This window comes from Diceros bicornis, chromosome 14 (genome assembly GCF_020826845.1).
Source record: "Diceros bicornis minor isolate mBicDic1 chromosome 14, mDicBic1.mat.cur, whole genome shotgun sequence".
In the NCBI taxonomy this organism is placed as follows: domain Eukaryota; kingdom Metazoa; phylum Chordata; class Mammalia; order Perissodactyla; family Rhinocerotidae; genus Diceros; species Diceros bicornis.
This window is the reverse complement of record NC_080753.1, coordinates 30460018-30484395: the sequence shown is the minus strand read 5'-3', so window position 1 is coordinate 30484395 and position 24378 is coordinate 30460018. Positions and strand designations below refer to the sequence as shown.

General features: G+C 58.8%; 1 protein-coding gene across 3 annotated transcripts in view; it reads right to left on the bottom strand.

Annotated features, from left to right (window-relative positions):
- GRM4 (glutamate metabotropic receptor 4) overlaps window positions 1-24378 on the bottom strand; it is a 118008-nt gene that overhangs the window by 58947 nt on the left and 34683 nt on the right. For all 3 annotated transcript variants that reach the window (XM_058554563.1, XM_058554562.1, XM_058554564.1), the window contains exon 3: window positions 5874-6090. In XM_058554563.1, coding sequence (XP_058410546.1) covers window positions 5874-6090 — 217 coding nt within the window. The remainder of the gene's footprint in view (window positions 1-5873; window positions 6091-24378) is intronic.

The following is a 24378-nucleotide window of genomic DNA, read 5'->3' as shown; positions in this document are numbered from 1 at the left end:
GGCGTAGTCTGGAAGCCTGAGCCTCTCCCCTCCTGCCCTCTGGGGCAGGCACACCTCAGGAGGAAGCGTCCTCGAGGCCGACACTGCAGCGGGAAATGGGAGGAAGCCGGACCCCACACTGCAGCCCGACGCAGCTGCAGACAGGCCAGTTCTCACGTCCCTGCCTCTGCCTCCCAGAAAGAGCTTCTGTCCTCCGTGAGTCAGGAGAGGGTGGGGGACAGCGGGGAGCTCAGTGGGGAGCAGGAGGGGTCCCAGGGCAGCCTGACCCAACCCCGGATGCCTATGCTCTGTCAGCCTCATTTGCCCCTCTGGAGGCTGGGAGAGCAACCTCTCAGGCCCAGGGCTGGGAGGAGGGCTAAAGAAGTGAGTAGCTGGGGGCTGGATTTTGTGATCAACCATCCATTCAAAAGGCATTTATTGAGCAACTACTGTGTGCCCAGAGCTGTGCTAGATGCTGGGGATGCAGCAGAGAACAAAACAGGCAAAAAATCTCTGCCCTCATGGACAATAAACAAATAAAACTTTGCTTGTCGAGTGCTAGAAAGAACAACAGCAGGGTGTGGAGAACGATGGGCTGGGGAAGGGGCTATTTTAGATTGGGTGGTCAGAGAGGTCTCTCTGAAGAGGGGACACCTGGGAGGACAGCTGAATGCACTGAGGATGTGGGCTGCATGGATATCCAGGGAAAGAGCTTTCCAGGCAGAGGGACCAGCCAGTGCAAAGGCCCTGAGGTAGACTCATGCCTGGAGTGTTAGAGGAGCAGTGAGGAGGCTGGTGTGGCTGGAGCAGAGAGATGGAGAGGGGAGCGGAAGGAGATAAGGTCAGGGAGGTGAGGGGCAGGCAGCAGAAAGGGGAGCAGTCACTCTAAATGTCCACCCTTAGGGTTTCTGGATCCTGGGGGTGCCCTGGGGCAAACTTCTCCTCTCTGGTCTCCCACAACCATGAGCAGTGCCAGCCCCTCCGAGTGGCACAGCTCCTTCCAGCTGGCCAAGCTCTTCCTTCATCCCCCCAGAGCCTCCAGGAGGCGAGTGCTCCATTTACAACCAGAGAAGCTGGGCCCAGAGATGTCACATAGCCGGCGGGATGAGGAGGCGCCGCAGCCTTGGGCCTCCAGCTGCCGGCCTGCCAGTTGCTGCCCTGTCGCTGCACAGACAGGGGCCATCTGAATGCAAGTCGGACGCTCAGCCCTGGGAGCTGGAGCTGGAGGTCAGACCAGCCACAGCCTGACTCACCAGCGTCTCCGGAATACTAATGGGGGACACAGGGACACAGCGGGGAGATGAGGCTTCAGAAGGTCCCACTGTGCATGGGATAGGACATCCTCCAAGAAGCAGGCCTGAGCCCCCACGCCCCTTCCTGCCATCTTGTTCCCACCCTAGCTGCACAGGCCTGGATGACCCAGGGGTGCTGGAATAACCCACCCAGGAGGGCCTGAGCCAAACTCCCTGGGTGAACCCATGGAGAGGCCCCTGCCAGGAGCTCCTGCCACATGCACCAGAGATGGGGAGACCATCTGCTAGATTCAAATTCCACCCCTGCTACTTTCCAGCTGTGTGGCCTCAGGGGAGTTACTTAACCTCTCTGAGCCTCGGTTTTGCCATCTGTATAATGAAGTTGTCTTGAGAGCTAAATGAGTCAACATGTATGAAGCACATAAAGTAGGGTCTGGTCCACAGAAGGGCTCCATATATGTTACCTACTAATGTCATCCCTGCATCCATTCTCCCATCACCCACACAGGAGCACTTCTGTGTGACCTCAGGCAGGCCCCTTAACTTCCCTGAGCCCTGGGTTTTCCTATCTGTGAAATGGAGCACAAGTTCAGGTAAACTGGGGCTCACGTGGGGCCCCATGGATATGGAAAGGCTGTGGGGATATAAAAGTTCATGCTCCAGACCCCAACCCTGAGAGTGCCCAGGACCAGGGTGGGAGGGCAGGCCATGTCTGTGCCTCTCCCTTGTGCCCATCTCTCCTCTGTGGGTGACTCACCCACACTATCTCCGGAGCCCAGGAAGGCCTGCTCTGCATGCCTAATCCAGCCTCCGTGTGCTCCTCACCTTTCCCTCGGGCAGCGTCGGCCTGGCAGGGGGAAGGGGTCCTGGCTGCAGCCACACGCACGCACACACGCACGCACACAGATGGGGCGATTCACCAGGCACCCCACACAAGCACACACCCACACACAGGCCTGTGCACGGACACCCCTACTGAGGCAGGCCCGCCAGTTACATGTCTAGAAAGTCACATACGTGCACCCTTCCCCATACAAACACACATGTCCTGCCCTGGCCGCCTTGGGAACTCATCTCGCTCCCCCTACCTCACCACCAGACCAGCTGTCCTGTAGGAACCAGACTGGCCTGGGCTCCTGTGGTCTGGTCCCTAGCCCTGTCCCTGGACGCAGCACGAAGCCTCAGTGAGGGCACAGCATGGCCCCCCAGGCCTTCCAGCACTCCCCGGGCCTCCCCAGGAGTGGCCGGGCACCAGGGAGGGCAGGGGCCCAGGCAGCTGGACCCCCGATAATAACCCTCCAACGTGCATTCCTGAGTCCCACCTCCATGGGCCAGGCGTGTGTTTCATTCCGACAACAACCAGTTTTATCTTCATTTCCAGATGAAGAAACCAAAACCAAGAGAGGCTGAGTGACTGTCCCAGGATCACACAGCCTGTAAGCGGCTGAGCGGAGAACCTGCCCATTAACCATGCTGCCGCCTGTGTGATGCGAGCTGGGGGAGACAGAGATGTGGGGGAGAAGGGCCTGGGTCTGACCCTGGCTCCAAGTCCTGCTCCAACACCTCGCTGTGTGAGCCTGGTTAAGCCACCTCACCCCTCTGAGCCACAGTTCTCTCATCTGTAAAATGGGGACAGAAACACCAAGCCCACAGGGTTGTCACCAGGATTCCTGATAGTGCGGGGGGCGCTGAGGGGGTTCCTGGCACAGGGCAGGGCTCGGTCAAGGGCCACAGGATTGCCCAGGGCACAAGCCACACGACTGAGTAAATGGGGTGAGGGGGATAGCGCTGATGCGGGCTGGGACATTCGGTGCCAGGGCCTCCTTTAAGCCCTATGCCAATGGTCAGTGCTGGGTACTACCCGGGAGCTGCCCACCCGCAGGACAGAGCTGGGTTCCAGTCCCAGCTCCTCCACATTCTGCCTGCCCGGCCTTGGGAAAGTGGCCTACCTTCTCTGGCCTCAGTTTCCCCATCTATAAAATGGGCATAATTATGCTCCCCTGCAGGACCGCGAGCCCAGCACACAGTAGGCACCCAGGACCTGCTGGCCGAGCTCTTGCCAGGGCCCTGATGTGCATCCTCAGCCTGGTGAGCGTACCCTCCCCTCTGCCCCGCTCCCCAGCGCTCCTCTGAGCAACTCACAGATGATTTATACTTTAGAGGACGAATCAATACAATATACTGCCAAAGACATCTTTAATCTCTCGCAGGGATTAGGCGACAAGGTACAGCAGCCTCTTTCTACCAGTCGCTGAATTCTGATTTCAATTTGGCCAGCTGGAGCGCGGCTTTCTCTCTCCCTTTCTTTTCACTCACCTAAAGACGGTCCTCCAAATGAAATTTCAGTGAGCGGGCGGGGCGGAGAGACCCAGCTGCCATACACGAGGGCCCCCAGGGCTGCCACCCTGCACAGAGTGACAGCAGGAGGGTCTGGGGACGTGGGAGGTCTGGCTGGCGGGAGGCCAGGCTCTCGAGATGGGATGGAGTGCAGGGGGCAGGGGCACTGGCAGGAGCACCCCGAGCTGGAGGTCTAGCAGAGTAGCTTTTCTCTTATTTTCTAGAAGTCCTTTTAAAAAATCTTGAGTAGACTTTATTTTTTCTAACTATCCAATGCCTGATTAGATGCCTGTGGAAAAGTCAAACAACAGTCTTAGCTTCAGCCAAAATGCAACGCCCAGACCTCACCCCATCCCGTGCCTCTCCTGCTCTCAACATGTCAGCACGTGTCCCTCCAGGCCGTGTGTGTGTGTGTCACTGTCATACCCCCGTCCCTTGCACAGGCCTGGTCCATGTGGGTCTCAGTTAATGTGGTGGGAAATGGGCAGAAGTGACAAGAATGCAGAAGCAGTTAAGACCTTAATCCTGGAGCCAGACGCCTGGGTTCAAATCCCTTCTCCGCCTCTAACTTGCTGTGTGACCGCATGCCAGTTATTTGGCCTCTCTGTGCCTCAGCTCCCTCCCCTGTAAAACCGGGGCCCCTCCCTCATAGGGTAGGGAGGATTACCCAGGACAACAGGTGTGAAACAGACGCTCAGGGGGCATGTGCGGGGCACACAGGGAGGCTAGGTAAGTACTGGTGGTGGCTTCCAGGGCCCTCATGGCAGGGACTGAACACTAAGATTCTGGACCTTCTGTCCCTGCGCCCATCCAGCACCTTTGTCCCCAAATCCTGCAGAGGTGGCCCCGTAAACAGAAAGGCAGTGGGCTTGTTTGGGGAAGGAGTCAGGCCACTGGGGAGGAGAGGAACCGGCAGCGCAGGGCGGGTGGGGCCGGCCCAGAGAGAGGTGCCCACGTCTGAGCAAAGGAGGAAAGGAGAGGCAGGCAGCCAGAGGGAGGGGCTGGCACCGGGGGTCTGACCCTGCCACCGGGGCCCCAGGGAGCTGCGGCCCACCTGCCTGGAGGTAGGAGTGGGGTCCTGTCCACCCTGTGCTTCCCTCTGCCAGGACCCCACTGCTAGAGTGAGAAGGGCCTGGAGCCGCAGCCATCAGTCTGCGCTGCCCCACCTCCCGGCCCGGCCGCCCTCTCCACCAGGTCACAAGCACCTGGGCGGCTTCAGCTGTACAATTAAAGGGGCTTATCCAAGATTTATAGCAGGATTATGCCTGCAGGGTGTTGCCAACGCCAGCCTCTGGACACTCTGTGCTCCTTAGGAAAAGCAATTAGAGTCCCAGGGTTATGTGGGTATAAATTTACAGACGCCATCCCCCAAGGCCGAGGGCACCACGGTGAGTTACTTAGAGACAGGGCCTTAGGAGAGGGGGCACGGGGGCCCCTCTGCAGGGAGCTGGGTCTGCCAGGAGGGGAAGGGCTTCCTTGCTCCCCTCCACACCCCACGCACGACAGGCACCATCCCTCAGCCCCACGGCCCTCACTGAGCCGTCCCTCTTGGCAAGGTTCACCCAACCCAGGTGGAGCCCCCAACCCAGTGGCCAGCCTGCTGCCCTGGACGCCCCAGGTACCAGGTACCACAGTGGTGCCACGGCCCTGCACAAGCTGCTCTCCCTCAGCGCGGCCATCAGGACTGACCCACTCAGAGGCCCAGGCTTCGGACCCCCGTTACATTAGCCTCCGATTGCTTGCTGCTACCTAAAAGCTTTACCACCTGAGCTTCTGAGGACAGCAGTCAAGGGAAGGCAGTGAGCTTACCGGGGGAAAGGTGGCATGTGGTGAGTGGGGACCTCGAGGAGAGCACATCGCTTTCCCACAGTGCCTCAAATCCACCCCAGGGCGCCTACGGCACTGAAGCCCAAGCCAGCGCAGCCCCGCCCCTCACCCCCACCAGACTGCCCAATTTGAGGGACTCAAACAGGGTCTTGCTCCATGAACCTGCTGGCTGGCCCCCTGGCTCCTAGGTCACTGAGACCCCCTGAAACAAGGCCACCTCTATCCCTCCCCCGTCCTCTCCTCTCTGCCTGAGAACAGCAGCTGTTCCACTGGCTCCCACGCCAGGGACATTGACTGTTCCTCTGTCTGCCTGGCCACGTCTGCAAAAGTCCTTCACCTCCACCCCTGCTCCCAGGAGTCACCCAGTGACTTGGCGAGGCCACGGGCTGGTCCCCAGTGCTCAGGGGAGAGACTGAGGCCCACGAGGGGAATGGCTTGTTCCCCGAGCAGGACCCTGCTGGCGGGCGCCGGACTCACCGTCCTCCCGGGACTTCTGGATGAAGGCCTCCACGCCACTCTCGCCGTAGCTGCCCTCCGAGGCCAGCGTGGAGACGTAGTTCCACTTGAGAGCACGGACGATGTCCACCATGGCCTGGGCCTGGTACGTGTCCGAGGGCACCACGCGGGAGAAGAAGTCATAGCGGCTGTTGTCACTCAGGTCGGGGGCTGTGGAGGCGTAGCTGATCTGGGGGATCTGGAGGCGAGAGGGGCCGTGATGGGGGCGGCTGGCACCCCCACCCGCCCAGCCAGCACCACACCCCTACACACCAACCTCCTTCCGGTCCCCACAGCCTTGGGACAGCCCCAGCCCTGCCCACGGGCACCGCCTCCTCGCGTCCTGGGGGAGACCCTGTGACATGGACTGCACAAGTCCTCGCCCACTTGACAGAGGGGGAAACTGAGACCCAGAGAGGGTGGGCAAATGGCTGGTCAGCCCTGCCCCTAGCTCCAGCCTGGGGTCCCAATGGCCCCCACCTCCACTCAGTTCTCCCCTGAACCTGGCCCTCTCCAGCCCTCCCCACACCTAGCAGGAGTGAGGCTGGCATCAGGCTGAGAAAAACTGGCCCTCCTCCTCCAGAAAGTCTCCCGGCCAGCCTCACCTGGGTCCTGTGGCTGGTGGTCCCCCAACAACACACATGTACATACCACAGAGTCATGGGGGTTACACATACATACACACACACGCACACACACCAGGAGCCTCTGGGTGCCTCGGTTTACATAAAGAGCTGGAAGACCCCCCCAGGGAATCTCCCCAGGTGGATGAGATGGTTGGGCCTGGAGATGGGATGGGGATGAGGGTGTCAAGAGGGGCCCTGAGGGGTCAGCTGGCCCATCTTCTTCCCCAGGCAGCCCCTCATATTACTATCCCCTAGGACCTGTCCCCACAGCTCCCCCTGGGCTCAGGCTCTTTCCTCCTGCCCAGCTCAGAGGAGACAGAGCCTGGGTTCCAGCTCCTCTCAGCCCCTGCCCACCCCACAGATGGAGTTCCAGGAGGCCAGGGTTGGGGGGGCCTCCAGGAAGTCCCTCTTTCACAGCCTGGGACACAGGGCCCAGAGAGGCTCAGCGGCAGACTGCAGGCCTCCTGCCCCCAGCCTCAGCTCTCCCAGCTCTCCAAGCACAGAGCACCTTCCTGCCGCCACGGCCCCCACCAGGGGCCTCCCAGGCACAGGCGAGACACAGAGCGCTTAAGCTGCCCTTCCTCCCGTGGCTGACATCCAACCATGCCCAAAGGACATGGAAGAGGCCGTGTGGACCCTCCTGCACCTTCCCCTCCTCCCTGGCCCACACTCACCACATCCCCAGTGCCGTCCTCACAGGGTCCCTGCGCTGCCCCCGGCTCCCTGGGGCTGGTCAGTCCCATGCTCTCCATTCCCTGCCTTGGGCCACATGAACGCGTGCCCTTCCTGTGTGCCCTCTGCCCTGCTCTCCGTTGTCCAGGGTGACACGGTGAAGGGGTGTGCATATTGATCTGGGCCAATGTCAAATCTAAGATTTTATGCCCTAAGGATCACTAAGATTCAGTCCTGGCCAAAAAAACTCGTGGCCAGATGTCAGTCTCTGTGGCAACCAAGGGTGGGAAATGTTCCAGGGTCAAGAGGTTTGGGGGTGCCCCCTGGACAAGTGGTTGCCCACCTGGCCTTGTCTAGGATGTCCCTATCCCCAGGGACAGCGAGCGTCCACCTTCCACTGAGGACACCCATTAGGAAAAGGGCATGGTCCACCTCAGCCCCTGTGATGCCCCCCAGTGCCCCTCACTGCCTCCCCTCACTGAACTCACTCATGGGAAAGGCCCACGTTCCTGGACCCTCGGAGGTGAGGATAGGGGTGGGGGAAACAGATGATTGTTTTTCTGGATTTGCTGAGCAACTATGGGTTAACTTCTAAGCCCTCTTGTCGTAGTTCCTGTGGTCTTTATAAAATGGTAGGCACTGCGTTATTCCCTGTGGCACCGTTGTAACCCGGTGAAAAAGCTATGGTCATATAAGGAATACTACACAGCTGAGAAAAAGAACAAGGCAGCTTTCCATGCACTGCTCTGGATGGCTCTCCAAGACGTTGTAGGGTAAAAACAACAGCCACAAAGAAGCAAGGTGTAGATCTACCTGCGAGCAGCACCCTGCTTATCATACGAGGGGGCGGAATATACTCACACAGCTCTGAAACAAAACGGCCAAGTTGCCTCCGGGGAAGGAACCAGGTGGCTGGGGGCGCAGTTGGAGGGGACCTTTCATCTTACACCCTTTGTACATTTTGCAGGTAGAACCATGCAAACATAGCACCTGCTCAGAAAACAAAACCCCATTTGAATCTTCGTGAGCTCATGTGTCCCCTGTCTGCCCGTGTCAGCAGTGTCCAAAGACGAGCCAGTCCTCTGCGCTCTGGAGAGCACTTAGCACAACAGCATCCGCTAAAATGTGGACACTGGTGGACACTCATATTTCATGATTAATTTCCAAAATATTGTGATTTTTAATATCTGACAATGGTATTGTAGTTGGTGTTGGTTGGCTGGTTTTTGAGGATCCCTGTCTCTCAGAGCTGGGCTCCCCAGCCTCAGCACTATCAACACTGTGGGGGGATAATTCTCCGTTGGGGGCTGTCCTGTGCACTGTAGGATGTTTAGCAGTATCTCCGTCCCCTACACTAGATGCCAGTAGCACCCCCCTCCCCCAGCTGTGACACCAAAAACATCTCTAGACATTGCCAAATGTCCCGGCGGCAGGGAGGCAAAACTGTCCCCAGCTGAGACCCACTGTTTTAGAGATACGTGCTGAAATACGTAGGGATGAAGCGATAGGATGACGTGTGGGATTTGCTTCGCAAGAATCGCGCTGGGAGCGTGTGGAAGAAGAATGACATTCACCAAGAGCTGACAACCGTTGCGTGGCGAGCACGTGGGGGCTCGCTGCTCTGTTTGTTGTACTCTTGTACATGTCTGAAATGGCCGTGTTTTTAAAATTTTTTAACAATAAAACAAAACAAAATAAATGCCACCCCCGGGTCACCCCCCTGAGCAGAAGAGCCCCAAACCCGGAGCTGGAGCTGGAGGAGGTTGGGGGGGTCGCCGCCCGGCGCCGCCCGGCGCCGCCTGCTTCCCAGCAGGTCCTGAGAGAAGATGGTTCTGCGTGTTCGCTTGCTGGCTCACCTCTCCACCCAGTCCTCCGCAACGAGTGCTCATCACACACCCGGGAATCCACTCTCCTCCTCATTAGAAGAAGCTTTTCTCCTACTTCTGATGTTTTCTCCCAGCACAGCGCCCGGGGTCAAAAGGGCCCGTGCACAGCAGAGGGGCAGGAGGCCCAGGGAGGTCTCAAGGCTGGAGGCAGACCGGGGAATGGAGCGGCTCACACAGGCGACTTCTCGCTCATCCCTCACTCCTCCTTCCACACCACCTCCCTGCCTCCCCTCCTGTTCAGGCCCTCAGCGTGGGCAGGGACAGCGGATGGACAGATGGATGTCCGGTATTGGGACCAGAGCCCTCCCCCAGTGACCCACTCTTCAAACTCAGGCCCCACCCCTGCCCCACGGCACGCCCCCATTCCCGTAAAGGTAGGAGGGCCGAGCGTGGGGTTCCTGCAGGGTATGCATGTCAGCCTGCAGGAATGCCCCACACCCCTGATTTCAGGAGCCCAGGAGGGGCCCCTGCTCTGCCCCCAACAATTCCTGAGACCCTGGAACAGGAACTCAGCCCTGAGATGGGGTGGGGGACAGCCTCCTGAACAGGGTCCAGGGTATAAGCCAGCATCCTCTTATCCTCTTACATGTCCCCTCTGCCAGCCTCTCCTACCCTGACCCTGCAGGCCCCCTCCTCCTCCCCAGGCCCTCCCGGTTTCCCAGGGGGATGGTTTCAAGCAGAGATTTGGGAGCTAAACTGCTCAGGTTCAAATCCTATGTTTGCTCCCCACCAGCTGGGAAACCCTGGGCAAGTTACTTCACCTCTCTGAGCCTCAGTTTCCTCGGCTGCAAAATGGGAATAATTACCATCCCTTTCTCACAAGGTTGTGATGGTCACATGTGGGAATTCATGTGAAGCGCTCAGGGTAATGACTCAGAAGGCTAGCTCTTCTGTGACCTGTCATCCCTCCCTCTACACGCTCTCTCACCGGGGCTCTCCTCTTGGCCCCCTCTGACTTTTTTACCTCCTAGGACCAACCCCTGTGCCTCCCCTCCCGTCCCCAGCTCTCCCTGTCATCCCCTACTTACTGCTGTGCTCAGTGGGGACGCCTCCTCCGGGGAATGCTGACAGGCTCCCCAAGGCTCTCCTCCTTCCCGGTGCCCCCACCAGCCTGGAGTGGAGGGGGGAGAGGCAGGGACCGCCCTGGGTGACTGTGACATCCTGGCCTGACTGGGGCCCTGAGGTCTCTTCAGCTCTGTCTCCACCGCCCAGCCAGAGCGGGAGGGGGACACGCCACTAACATTCTCCTCAGAGGACGTGCCTCTCCTCTCACCACAGCAGCCCAGGAGGGGAGGGAGGCAGCTGTGCCCACCCCACTGCCAGCTCCTCCACCGCTCCGCCTCCCCCTCTCCCTCCCTCCTACCGTCACCCAGCACTTTGAGCACTAACCGTGTACCGGGCACTGTCCTAGGTGCTGGGGACAACACACCTCCTGTCACGCCCTCATGGGGCAAGAGTCAGCCAGAAGCCAGATCCCAGCAGCACCTGACCCACCAGAAGGGTCTTACTCTAGGTCCATCTGTCTGTCCTTTTCTCTTCTCTCTGTCCTCCTCTGCCCACAGAGCCCAGGACCTCATCTCCCTACATCCAAATCTCTATGTGGCAAATGTTGCCTCCTTCAGGCAGCCCTCCCTGAGCCCTCGTCTTCCAGAGAGCCTGCTCAGACCCCCCCACAGCACCGAGTCAGGCTCCAGGGGCACCAGGCACGAACTCTCAGTGTTGGGACGCTTGGTCTACTTGTCAATTCAACAGGCATTCTAAAGCACCCCCATGTGCCAGGCAAGGCCACAGGGGGAGATGAGAAGGGGAAATGGATTCATCCCACTCCTCAACACTAGTAGACACCCACTGCATCCTGGGAGGGGACCCCAGAGTGACACGCAGTGTGTCTGCAGCTGGCACCCAGCAGAGCCTCTCACAGAAGAGTGAGTGACTGAAGGGGGAGGGAGCGCATGAGTAAACCTCTCTCTCTCTCTCTGGCTTCTGGAGTGACAAGGAGGTCCATTGCCACAGAGGGAAGACAAAAGCTGCGTCTGGGCTTGAGCAACAAGGAAGATGAATGCCGAGTGCATCTGTGTGTACACGTGCACATGCACACACACGCACGAACACAAGCACACACAGCACACGCACACATGTACACATAGTACGAGCACACACACACAGCACGCACGTGCACACACACAAACACGAGCCCTGGAGCATGTGTCCTGAGTACACGAGTGTACAGCACAGTCATTCATTTCTTCCTCCTACCAACAGTCACCCAGCGCCAACGGGCTGCCAGTTGAGGTTCTGAGTGCTAGGGAGAGACAGGCGGACACTCCGCCCTTGGGGGGCTCCCGGTCCAGACAGAGGCAGGCGATGGAGGGTGACACCAAGCTGTTAGACGGGGGTGAGGGTCCAGGAGAAACAAGAAAGAAGGGAGGAGCAGGGGACTGTGAGAGAGAGGGGCTCCCCTTCCCTCCTCCTCCCTAATGCTCCGCACACGAGCTTCCAGCACACTGGAGCCAGCCTGCCCGGGATTGTAGGACCCAGCTTTGCCACCCAGCTGTGCAACCTTAGGCAAGTGAGTGGCCTCTCTGGTCCTCAGTTTCCTCCCCTATAAAGTAGTCACAGTAACAACAGAGAGGGCTGCATTACAAGGGGCCCTCGGCAAATACTCGATACAGTCATGTGTGGCATTACGACGTGTCGGTCAACGATGGACCGTGCATATGACAGTGGTTCCATAAGATTAGTACCATATAGCCTAGGTGCAGAGTAGGCTACACCGTCCAGGTTTGTGTAAGTATACTCTGTGATGTTCACACAACGACGCAATCACCTAACGACGCATTTCTCAGAATGCACCCCCATCATTAAGCAATGGACGACTGTAATAGTATTAGAGAGAGAGGCAAAGCTAGGGCCATTGTGCCCATTTTGCAGACGAGGAAACTGAGGCTCAGCAAGATGAAAGTGCCCTCTGAGCATCTGAGTCAGGAGATATCAGAAACAAAGTACAGACCAAGCCGCTCTGCCTCCCTGTCCCCCATCCCCAGTCCTGGCCTCGGGCCCTGCCCACCCTCAGTGTCCCAGCTGACACTGATCTTTCTGTTCTGCCCACAAGCCAGGCTAGACAACCACAGATTGAGGCTGGGATTCTGCATCCACCACTGGCCGCCAGTCCAGGCCAGGGCCCAGGCAGACCTCAGGACCTCCACCGGCCCACCGAGGCCCCTCTCTCCCGGGGAGCAGGAGACCCCGCGTGGGGCAGGCAGGTCCTGGGGTTGGCTGCCTGCTCCTTGCTCTCTTGATCCTGGCTGCTTGAGGCCTCGACCGCCCACCTGGCTCTCAGCATCAGCTGCTTCCCTCACAGATAAAAGGCAGCCAGGCTCTTAGGTACACGAACGCTGCATGGGCAGGAACGTGTGGTGCAGAGAGCCGGTGAGAGGAGAGAAGGCCGCTTCCCGAGGCTCAGGGGCACCGTCAGGCACCCCTCGCCCCCCTGAGCCATGCACCCTCTCCCAAGGGGCCTTTGCTCAGAGACACAGTGCGCAGAAGCAGCAAGAGGTGCTGCCAGCCGCCCCTCCTCCCTCTAGGGGCCTCAGGAGGGGCCCTCAGGTGGGGCAGGGGTGCATCTCACTGAGAGCTGGGCGCACAGCAGGCGCTCCACACCCCACCCAGAGCACAGAGCGCCCCTCTCAGGCAGGTGCTGAGGACACAGATTTCCATCACCCGCCTTCAGAGCACCAGCCTGGTGGGGGGGCTGGAAAAGGGGCGCCTCAGAGAGAAATGCCTCCAGTGGAGATTCACTAGGGCCTCGCAGTGGGGAGAGTCACACTGCAGGCCCTGAGGAGAGAGCGGGGGCTGGCAGCATGCGACAGGGTGTAGACGGACTGAAGAGGGGAAATGGGGTGGGGCAAAGAGGGGGACACAGGGACAGGGGGTTCAGGGCAGCTAGGAAGGGCAGCCATAGTAAGAGACTGGGGATACGGCAGGGGGTGCAGGGAGACACAAGAGGAGCAGTGGGCCGGATACAGCACATGTGGGGGCACCGACAGCCCCCCGCCCTCAGCCCTGACCAGGCCCACCTCCAACAGGGACCCCAGTGCTCAAGAACAGAAGGCAAGAGTGACCCTACAGCTCAGGACAGCCCCAAGGAGGCCTCACACAGCCATACCCCCATGGAGATGTCCCCCCACCACCAGTCACCAAAGAAAAGAGAAGGACACAGCCTGGGGGAGATGGGGGTGGGAGGGGCGCACTGCGCAGGGGGCTGGCTGGCATCTGGGTGGTCTCTGGAAAAACTAGGATGGGTCCCAGACAGGAGGACCGGCTGCTGCCTGCCCCAGGGCTTCCTCCAGGGCCACACGCTGGGGCCTTCCCCCACACCCACTGGGCCATTTGGGGGCCGCTGGCCACTTCCCCGGAGACCCTCTGGGAATTCAGGTCTGGCCAGCCTGGGTCGCTCACTTCAGGACGCCCTCATTAATCAAATCTCATTGCTCTGCAGACACAGCCCAGCCACCAACTCCGCTCTCTGAGTATCCCGTCACTCGGGGGCCAGCAGCCTGTGCCCCAGTGCAATCAATCAGCCCGCCCAGCCCACCATGGGCGAGCCCTGATCTGGCCTTCTGCCAGGGAGCTGAGTCTGCAGATCTCAGCACAGCGCACTCAACCTCCGCAGCTCTGCACACACCCCCAGCCTCGGAGACTGGGCAGCCCTGGCCCTCCCCTGCCCCCATCACACAGGCCCCTTCCTCCCACACCATGGCCTGCAGCGTTTCCCCACTGTGACTGAGAAGTGAACACCAAGGTCCTTGAGGTGGCAAATGCTCTTAAAAGACGGTAAGATTTGCCCACAAGCCCACAAGGTCCCTCCACGTCGCCGCTCCTCCAGCCTCCCCCCGCCATACTCTCCCAGCCCACCATACTCCTCAGAAACTCTGCTGGTTCATTTATTAATGGTTCACTGAGCACCTACTTTGGGCCGGGCACAACCTCTGGCACTGGGATGGACACACAGTGACAAACCCCTGCCTTCTTGGAGCCGCCATTCTATTGGGAGAGAGAACCAATAGTAAATGAATATGCACATAACTGATACTGGGCTGGTCCTCAGAGCCGTCCAGACATTTCCAGCTCCTGCCTTCCTGGCATGGGGTAAGATTCAACTCCCTGCCCCTTGTGGTTGGCTGGGGCAGAGGACATGTTCTGGCCAACAAGCTGGGAGCAGAAAATGCTATCACTTCGGGGCCAGAACAGTTAATTGTGCAGGGTACATGTTCCCTCTGCTACCGTGACCAGCAATGTTCCAGAACAGCCTAGGTCCCTGAGGAGACGGGGCAGAGCACTCAGCCAACCCATGCAGACATGTAACGCGGTAAGAACTAGGTTTATGTATTTTAAGCCACAGAGATCTGGGGGCTGTTTGTTCTGGAAGCATCACCTCACCAGTGCTAACAGACACATGTGGCACAAGCATTATGCTCTAGCTCCGGGAGAGGCAGGAATGAGTCTTATTCATCTCCACCTCCTGAACCTGGATGTGTCAGGCTCACACTCATCACAGGCTGGGGTGGGCTGAATTGAATTAAATTCACACTAACACACACAGACATGCAACCACCATCAGCATCACGAGAACTAGCATTTCTTGAGTGCTTTCTATGTGCCAAGAACTGTCCCAAGTGGTTTTATACGCCTTAACACCTTGAATCTTACAATAACGATACAAAGCAGACACTCTTATTCTCCCCATCTTCCCAAAACTGAGGCACAGAGAGGTTAAGTAACTTGCCCAAGGTCACACAGCTAGTGAGTGGCTAAGCCAGGAGTTGAACCCAGTGGGACTAGCTCCAGAGCCCACGCTACCACCTGTCATGTAAAACCTCAGCCTCCCCCTTACACAAGTGGGCCTACACATACATGTGCACGTGCACACACACGCAGGATCCGAGGGTGATGCCGACAGCCTCCAGTGACAAGCAGGGCCGCCCACATCTCCTGTGCGGCAGGGGCCTCAGGCAGCAGCGGGGAGAGCCAGCCCTACTTCCCCTCTGTGCACAGCCCCTGCCTCCACTCCCGGCTGTCACGCTATGGGCTGAAGTGGCCCATCTGTCTCCCACACAAAGGATTGGGCAGGGGTGGGGGCCAGGGGCCTCAGAGGGTTGTGTAAATGGCTCTGCTCTGAGCAACAGCTAATTTCTAAACATAATTATTAATTTCATGCTTATCATATGCAAACCTCTGTCTCCCAGACGAGATGAAATTGATTTAATTAGAAATTCCATCATCAAGCCTTTTGGATCCAAGCTTTTAATTAGGATCACCACTCCACCCAAGGCTTCCAGAGAGAGGGCTCATGGCCCCAACTTCTCTCCCCAAGGCCCAGGCACAGCCAGGATGTGTGGGTACCTCCACTGCCGCCAGAGCCCCACTGGCAAGGTCAGGGCCCCTCGCCAGGACCCTATCCATCACCTCCCACCCCCTCAGCAGGGCCCCACACTCACAAGTGGCCTCTTTTTTCTCCTAGCATCATAATGGGGAAACAGCCTAGGAAAAGCTCGGATCATCTTGCAGCCAGAAGAGCTAGGGAGTGTAAGGTGGGCAAGGGACAGGAAAGGTAACAGGCTTCCCCTCTCCCGGCAACATTCACATACCAGCCTTCCTGTGGGATCCCCTGCCGGGTGCTAATAACATGCCCTTTACAGCTCAGCTCAGGGACAGCCTCTCAAAACTACCAACAACACTTGGCATTTTAACAAAGCATTTTCAACACATTACCTCTGACTTCATCTCCAACCACTGCCACCTCGGCCTCGCACACATGGCTCCAGCCACACTGGCCTCCTCGCTATACCTTGAACGCACCAGGCACACTCTGTCTCAGGGCCTGTGCATAAGCCAGTCCCTCTGCCTGGATGCTCTTCCCCCAGATACGTATGTGGCTCGCTCCCTTACATCCTTCCCTTCAAGACTGCTCAAACGTCACCTTCTCAGGAAGGCCTTCCCCGACCCCCCTATTTAATACCAATCCTGCTTCCCTCCTCTGTACCCCCTCTCCACCTCCTCTGCTTTGATTTCCCCCATAACAATGATCACTTTCTAACACGCTCTGTGTTTACTTACTCATTTCATTTATTATCCACCTCCCCCTAAAACGCCAGCTCCACAAATCCAGGGACCTTTCTTTACTCCTGTGTCCTCGGACGCCTGGCACAGCCCTTGGCACAGGGAAGGTGCTCAGTGGACAAAGGCCGCTTCATTCCGTCCACACGACCAGCCTGAGGACACGCTCCACAGTGTCGTGAGCACCTTAGATGAGTGAGGAAACCGAGGCTCAGAGCCTTGGGGCCTTGCCAAGGTCACAGAGCCGGTCAGAGGCCACTCCTGGTTCCCACGTGGTCTGACACTCGGCCTGGGCAAGCCAATGGCATTGCTCTGCGGTACAGGGACAGCTCCTCTGCAGTGCCACACATGGAAGATGCTCAGGGGTCTCTTTCCTCCCTCCCTCCATGTCCTCACCCTGTCCGCTGATTTCACAGTGACACCCCAGAAGGCAATCACTCAGGGGCTGTCCCACGCCCACCTCTGTCTCCCCCTCCGTGGGCCTGCCGGCCTCTTGTCAGGAGAGCAAGCGGACACTTGGATTAATTTCCAGGCCTGTTCTGAATTATGTTTTCCAGGAGAGAAGCAGACAGATGCAGGCAACAGGGCTTTGTACAAATACTTCCCCAGAAAGCGCTTTATTCACCCTTTTAAACATTATGTGTTTTCTTAGGAGCCCAGGGAGAAAAGGGGGGCAGATAAGGCAGGGAGACTGGGGAAGAACAGAGGGCGCAGAGGGGAGAGCCTCGGCTGGGCTGACAAAGGCGACGCTCTGTTCTGAGGAGGCTCGGGCTCGGAGAGTCACGGCAGAGGAGCCAGCAAGTGGCGGGGGCGGGGTGCCAGGGCCAGAGCAAACAAGAGCCTCAAATCAGCCCTTGTCCTATTTCATAAGCAAAACGTAGATCAATAAATTACACTCACTTCTGCAGGGCTTACACGCTGATTCCGTAACCTCGTCAAGAGCGATACATGTGGGAGGAGGCGGGGGACGGAGGAGCCCAGAGGCCTGGGAGGAGGGCCGGGGCCCTGGGGGAGCCCCATGGGACCGCAGCACCTGTGCCCCCTTTTCCAAGAAGGGCTCAGTGCTCAAGTTCCTGGAGATGAGAAGCAGGCTGCCACTCCATCTGCCCACCGCCTCGATGTGTGACTGCAGGCAAGTCACCTCCCCTCTGAGCCTCAGTCTCCTCATCTGTCAACTGGGCACAGTGGTGAGAATGTGAGCTCTGTCAACCTCACTGAGACTCAGGAAGGGTGGACATTAAAGCTTGGACAGAGAGAAGCAAACGCCCAGCAGGCTGGGAGCCGTTAACACGCCTGTTACACGTACCAGGTGCGCAGTTAGCTAACACAGACGCACCTTTTGTTCATCCTCACCACGGCCCTGAGGTCGGAACCTTAGCCCTGATTTACAAGAGAAGCTGCAGCTCAGAAAGCCAAGGAGCACACCCGGAGTCACCCAGCGTTGGGCTGGGAATTGCACCCAGGCCCATCTGACGCAAAGCTGGGCTTTCTCTGTGCCACCACACTGCCTGTGGGCCAGGAGCCGGCAGTGCTGGGCGCTAGGTCACGTCCAAGTGTCCAGGGGGCAGGGGGCTCGGGACCAGCCCAGGGTGGCTACAGTACCCCAGGGCGCCAAGCTGAGGGTGTGGCTGAGCAGGGGCTGGGGACATGTCACCGGCAGGGCCAGGCATCCTTACGAACCGGGCCGGGGGTGGCAGCAGGCAAGAGGCTGCTCAGGTGTGAGTGGTACTAGGAGGCCGAGTAGCTGCCATGTGATGAACACCTAGTCTACGCGGAGCACCTCCCAGCGATGATCTTATTCAATCCTCACACGATAACTCCATGGAGTGAACACTATCACCTTCATCTTTCAGATGAGAAAACCAAGGCCCCAGAAAATCCGGAAACAAACGCACACAGCAAGTGGCAAAGCAGGATTTAAACCCAGGTCTGCCTGACTCCAGCACCTGAGGGCTCTCACCCCTGCGCCCCACACGGCTCGCATGCCACGCTCATTCCCAGCCTCCTGCCCTTTGCCCACACCATCCCCGCACCCGGGAAGCAGCCAGGATGGGGAGTTTAGAGTCCTTGCTCCACGCCTTTCCCCACCACATCCCTTGAGCATGCCACTTCACATCTCTGAGCCTCAGTTTCCACCTCTGTGCAATGGGTGACCCCGGCCCACGGGGCTTACATGGTAAAGACAGAGGGAGGGGCCTCTACAACATGGGTGTGACATCCAAAAGCCTCTTCCACAGAACCCGCTGACCCGCCCACAAGCTGCGGGAGGCGGGGGCCAGGCTGGGAGGACCTCAGTGAGTGGGCGCACCTGGGGCGGCCGTAATTCTGCCCTGTCATGCGGACCACCACAGACACAGTGCCAGTGACAGAGGCGTGGCCAGGCTGAGAGGAAATTAACCACAGTGTCTGCCCATTGCTCTCCCCAGTCAAGTTAATGTGCTGCGCCGGGTGTAATCTACGGCTCTGTATTAATATGATATGATATAATGGGATGTATTAACACTATTGAACACATGAGCCGATAAAAGCCACATTGCCACCACTCCATGTAATTATATCACAGCCAGGGCCAGAGCCAGGCTGGCAGGGGAGGCCCCCCTGGAGCTCTGGGGCTTCCGCTGGGGAAACGGGGCCTGACCCCTGGTGGGGAAGCAAAACCAGCGCTGAAGGAAGGTGCAGCCAAGCAGGCAAACCAGGTGACCCTCGGGCCTTGGAGCCAGGCTGTGGTTTGGGGGCTCTCGGCACTTGACCCCTGGTGACATTTGACCATGTGGTCCCTCCGCTTGGCTGCCCGGCTCCTTGCTCTCCCCATGCCCTCCTTCCTCTCAGGCAGCCCCTCCTCAGCCTGCATGGCTGGTCCTGAACACTGGTGACCCCAGGGCTCAGTCCTCCATCCCCTCGATCTCTACTCACTCCCAGGCCACCTAGAGCCTGATGACGCACCCCTGAACTCCAGGCTCCCACCCACTGCCCGCTCCCCTTGGCTGTCTAATGGGGCCCCCACATCCTCCCGAAGTCTTTCTCAGCCAGCTAACCACTGCTCAGGCCAGTGTCGGACACGTCCTTGACTCCTCTCTCACGCCCCAAACCTGATTTATCAGCAAATACTATTGGCTCTACCTTGAGAAGAGATCCAGAATTCGAGCACAGCTCACCTCCTCTGCCACTACCACCCTGGGCCACAGCTCTGGCATCTCTGGCCCGGACTATTGCAGCAGCCTCCTCGCCGGTCCCCCACCTCCCACACTTACCACCCATCCTCGTCCACAGACAGTCCATTCCCCACCTGGCAGCCAGAGGGACCCATTTAAAACCCAAGTTAGCTGGTGTCCCTCCTCTCTTTTTCAAGAGGCTCCCATCTCAACCAGAGTGAAAGCCAGTGTCTTTCAATGGCTCACTGGGCCCTACACAATCTGCCCCCTTAGCCTCCTGACCTCACCTCCCACTACCTCCCCCTCACTCACTCTCCTCCAGCCACTCCGGCCTCATGCGCTTCCTCCCAACACACTAGGCAGGAGCCCACCTCAGGGCCTTTGCACTGGCTGTTCCCACTTAGTGCGCCTGTGAGACTATACCTTTCATTCATGTGTCCTCTTGATTGTCTCCCCACTGGAATGTCAGTCCCAGGGGACAAGCGGTTTTTATCTCCTTACTCACTGCCACAGCCCCAGGACTTCGGACAGTGCCTAGTGCCAAAGCCCTCATTTTGCATGCTCTGCAAGTAAATGTGACTGACCAGTGAGGGAATGGATGAAGCAGAGCAGCAGTGTGGTTTTACATGATCCTCACAAATGAGTTTCTCCACAAGATTCGGTTGGGAAAATACATCTGCTTCTAAAGAAAGAGACTGAAAACTACTGCCTGGTCCAGATGAGGAAACTGAGGAATGGATAGGCCAAGCTGCCAAGACCACAGGGCAGGCTGGTGGCCAGCCACTCCTGGAGTTCACCTCTCCCCTGCCCACCCCCTGACCCAGCACTGCCCCAGGTGGGGCTCCGGGACGGAGCCGCTGCTGCACACCCAGCCTGCGGGGCTTCCTCCACCCTCCAAGGGCTTCTCCAGTCTTGGCTGCCCCACTGCTGTCCTCAGGCACTGGTAGCCCCTCGCTCTGATCCAGCCCTCATCAGCACCCTCAGGAAGGGGCCCACGTGCGGGTACACTCAGGGTGGTGTTCCCCCGCAGGGTTCCCTCTTGGGAGACGCTTGCTGTGGAAGCCCCATCTCCACCTGCAAAATGAGGGAGGGTTTCTGGCCCCTGGCAAGGGTGGAGGTGATATGGGCCTCCCGACCCATCATGCATTCATCCAAAATATGTTTTCTGAGCTCTCACTATGCGCCCGGCACCATGGTAGGCACTGGGGGTGCCTGACACCTGAAGGATGGGTAGACAATACACAGGTGAAGAGGGAAGGGAAGAGCATCCTGGACAGCAGTGGCAGCAGGTGCAAAGGCCCTGCGGCCGAGAGCCCATGGCAGGTTCAGAACTGAAAGGCAAAAACACGGAGAGGATGGGAGAGTACAGCATGAGACAAGGCTGTGCAGGAAACAGATCAGGGGGCAAGACAGGAGCCCAGGGGAGCAGTGGGAAGGCTACTGCACTTGCTGAGAGGGGAGGGTGGCCTGGGCCAGGAGTGTCTGTGGAGATGGAGAGAAGTGTGACCCTCCCTACAAGCCCTCCAGCTCCCAAATGTCCCCCTCCTTGCGGCAAACACTTGGAAGCCCTTCCCTAAACCCTGAGCCACCAAAAACCAAAGGAAGGGTCTGGAGCCAGGACACAGGCAAACAAGCTCTCCAGGGCCAGCTGCCCATTCCTTCAAGATAACCGGGCTCCTGGGGCTCCTCCAGTTCCCCTGTGACATCGGCAGGGCGAGAAAGGGGCCAGGGACCAGCACAGGGCAGGAGGAGAAGCCACCCGCCTGTGACCTCCATTGCCCTCGCCCTCCACAGCCCTGTAAGCTTGCCCTGACAGGAAAAGCTGAATTCTAGTCTGTCACCAACTCACCCTGTGCCCTCAAACTAGACCCTCTTCCTTCCTGCACCCCAGGTTTCTCCCTAATAACCACAAAAACAACAATAACTAGAGAACTAGCTCGCCCTTACCAAGCACTCACTCCAAGCAGGCCCTGTTCACAGCGCGGCATGTGTATCCATCCATTGAGTCCTCACCAGAGACCTGTCACAGACACGGGTACCAGCACTTAGCTCATCTCACAGGTGAGGGAACCGGGGTCTGGAGAAGTTCAGTGACTTGTCCAGAGATACGCATCTCGTAAGTGGCCGGGCTGGGATTTGAACCCTCGCAGCTGGGCTCTGCCTGCCATCACGTTCCACTGCCCCCCATGGAAATACGGATTAGACTGAATCCCCTCGGAGACCCCCCCGCTCTGTGCAGCCACCTCCCGTGATTCCCAGCCCAGGGAGTCGGCCTCCCGCCTGGAAGGCCCCCGCTTCTCCCGAAGGTCAGGCGGCGGGTATGATCAGGGTGGGCCCCTCCCCAGACACTGCTACTTCTGCGCACCTTCTGCGGAAACCTCCAGATGTCCCGTTCAGTTCAGCGACCACATTCCGTCTGCCCACAGCGTGCCAGGGACTGGGGTGTGGTGGGGACAGGACGGTATCGACTGCTCTACGCAGTCCTCCAGCAGTCCCAGTGGGAGGGGCCCCGTCACCACTGAGGTGACCTGCTCATTAAGGCCCCTGTCCCGGCTCCTTCCCTCCTTCCCACTCCTCCTCCACTGGGCTGTCCTGCGGTCGCCTCCCAGGAAAACCTCCTGCGATCCTCATCTCAGGTCTGCTCCGGGGGACCGACCACAACAGTGCCTTCTACCATCACCCCACTTAATTTACTCCTAAGAACACCCTTCAAGGTACATATTATTATCTGCGTTTTATAGGCGAGGGCTTGGAGAGAAGTCGTCCACCCTCAATCGCTCAGCTACTATTTGAAACTGGGCCCACTAATGCCAGAGGCAGAAATCCTTCCCCCCTGCCACCCGGCCCCCCTTGGAGCCCACGGCGAGACGGCCAGCATGTCTGGGTCCTGTCCAGACAATGAGGGGACCGGCAGGAGATGCCCACAGGCTCCCCCTGCCCCAGCAGGGCAGGGGCAGAAAACGTGTCCATTTTCCTGGCGATCTGAGCTGACACTCTCTCTGAGAGGGAAGCCCCGAGCCCCTTCCACCCTGTCCCACCACGCAGGCCCCTGCCCCAGAATCTCCATGAAAGCCAGCGAGTTGACAAAGCTCTGCCCGTGAACCCAGGCCTCAGCGGGCCCCACTGGGGCAGCCTCTGGTGACAGAGCCTGGGTCCTGTCTGGGTGCCAGCAGACGGCAGGCATCTGCAGGGTAAATTCAGAGGAGCCGAAGCTCGGCCTGAGTCCCCCAAGCCTCTCCCAGCACCTGTTGCAGGGTCCAAATTCCCCATCACAGGGATCAAAAATTTGTTTCTGCTCAAACCCACCCATGTTACTGGGAAGAGGGAGCCTCGAACCATAGACTCTTAGATGAGGAGGGTGGGACTGCCCCCCAATGGTGTCCCTGACAGGGGCCTCTGGCCTCTGCTCGCCCACCTCCTATGACGGGCAGCTCACCACTTCATGCAGTAGCCCGTTCCAGCTCCAGTCCTGCCGGGCTCTCCCGCACTCTGAGCTGAAATCTGCCTCCCCTCACTTTCACGTGCTCCTAAGTCTGTTCTCTGGAGCCACGGAGACCCAGCCTGTGCCCCCCGCTGAAAGACCCCGAGGCCCCTTGACTCTCTACTACATTTACACCCCGAACTGCAGCCCTGCTCGGGCGCCCGGCCTGTTCTCCTTCCCTTGGTGGTCCAGGCCTGCACGTGTGCACAAAAGGACATACGAGGGACACAATGGCACACCCAGGCAGAAGCACCACTTAAAACGCGAGTCAGGTCACATCGCTCCCTGCCTCAAACCCTCCTCACTTCGAAGGAGAGCCCAGGCCTGCGTGGGCCCCGCTGCCTCACTGACTCCAGCTCTTACCAGCCCCCGACACACTTCCCTCCACCACACTGGCGTCCTTAAACCGTCCCTGAGCACCCGAGCACGGTCCGCCTCATAGCCTTTGCACATGCAGTGCCCCCCGCCTGGCCGGCCTTTCCCCTCAGGGCACAGAGCGGACTCTTCCACTCCAGTCATGTCTGATCAGGCGCCACCTTCTCAGAGGGGCTGTCACCGCGAGCTCATCTAAGGCAGCCCCACCCCACGCCCCGTCCCCGACCCATGGCCCTTCTCACTCTGACTTTATAATATATCTCTAATCTTTGAATACGTGTCTGGCTCGGCCTCTCGGCTGAGCCTCACAGGACTGGCCGCCCTGACAGCCTGTGAGCCACAGCGGCTGAGGCCCCTGGGCACTAGAGGTCAAGATGGTGCCCTCCCCTGGCCCAGGCTGCCGGGCCATCTGTCCTGCCTGGCAGCTCGCCTTCCCCAGCCCCTTCCTCCAGCTCAGGCCTGGAGATGGGGAAGACAGCAGGAGGGGCCCAGGGTGGAGAGTCAGGAGCCCACTGGGAATGGCCTCTCTCCAGGGGAACCCTGTGCCCCACAGGCTGCAAGGAACCAAGCGGAGACAGGCCTCCCCACGGTCACCCTGGGGGCTGCCAAGGCCAGGTGGACAGCTCTGGATAATCCAGTTTCATGCTCCAGAGTATCCGCTGATAGCGGCAGGGGCCAAGGAGGAAGAAACACACACCCACGGACACACACCCAGGACCCGGCCCTGCCAGGACCTGCAGGCTCAGAGACAGTCCACCAAATCAAAGGACACACACACATGCGTGTGCCACAGGGATGTCCCGGAAAGGCTCACACACACAGCCCTCACACACACACACAGGCACACACTCAAGTGATCACTGCCCCCACTCCACGTACACCAGGTACACAGACACGCATACACGCACACACACAGAGAAGTACATCTGAGTCACACACACGAAAACACTTAGACACCCAGCGTGCTCTGAGACAGGCAAGCACACCCAGGGACACTGTGCACAAGGAATACCTGAGACACCCCCCCACACCAGGAACACAGCTCACACAGGTGCGCCCAGGAGGCACTCCCTGAGTCCCACACAGACATTCCTGGACACACAAGCACACACACACTCGCAGTGGCTCACGGTGATAATTATGCCCGACTGTATGCACGCGCGCGCACGCACACACACA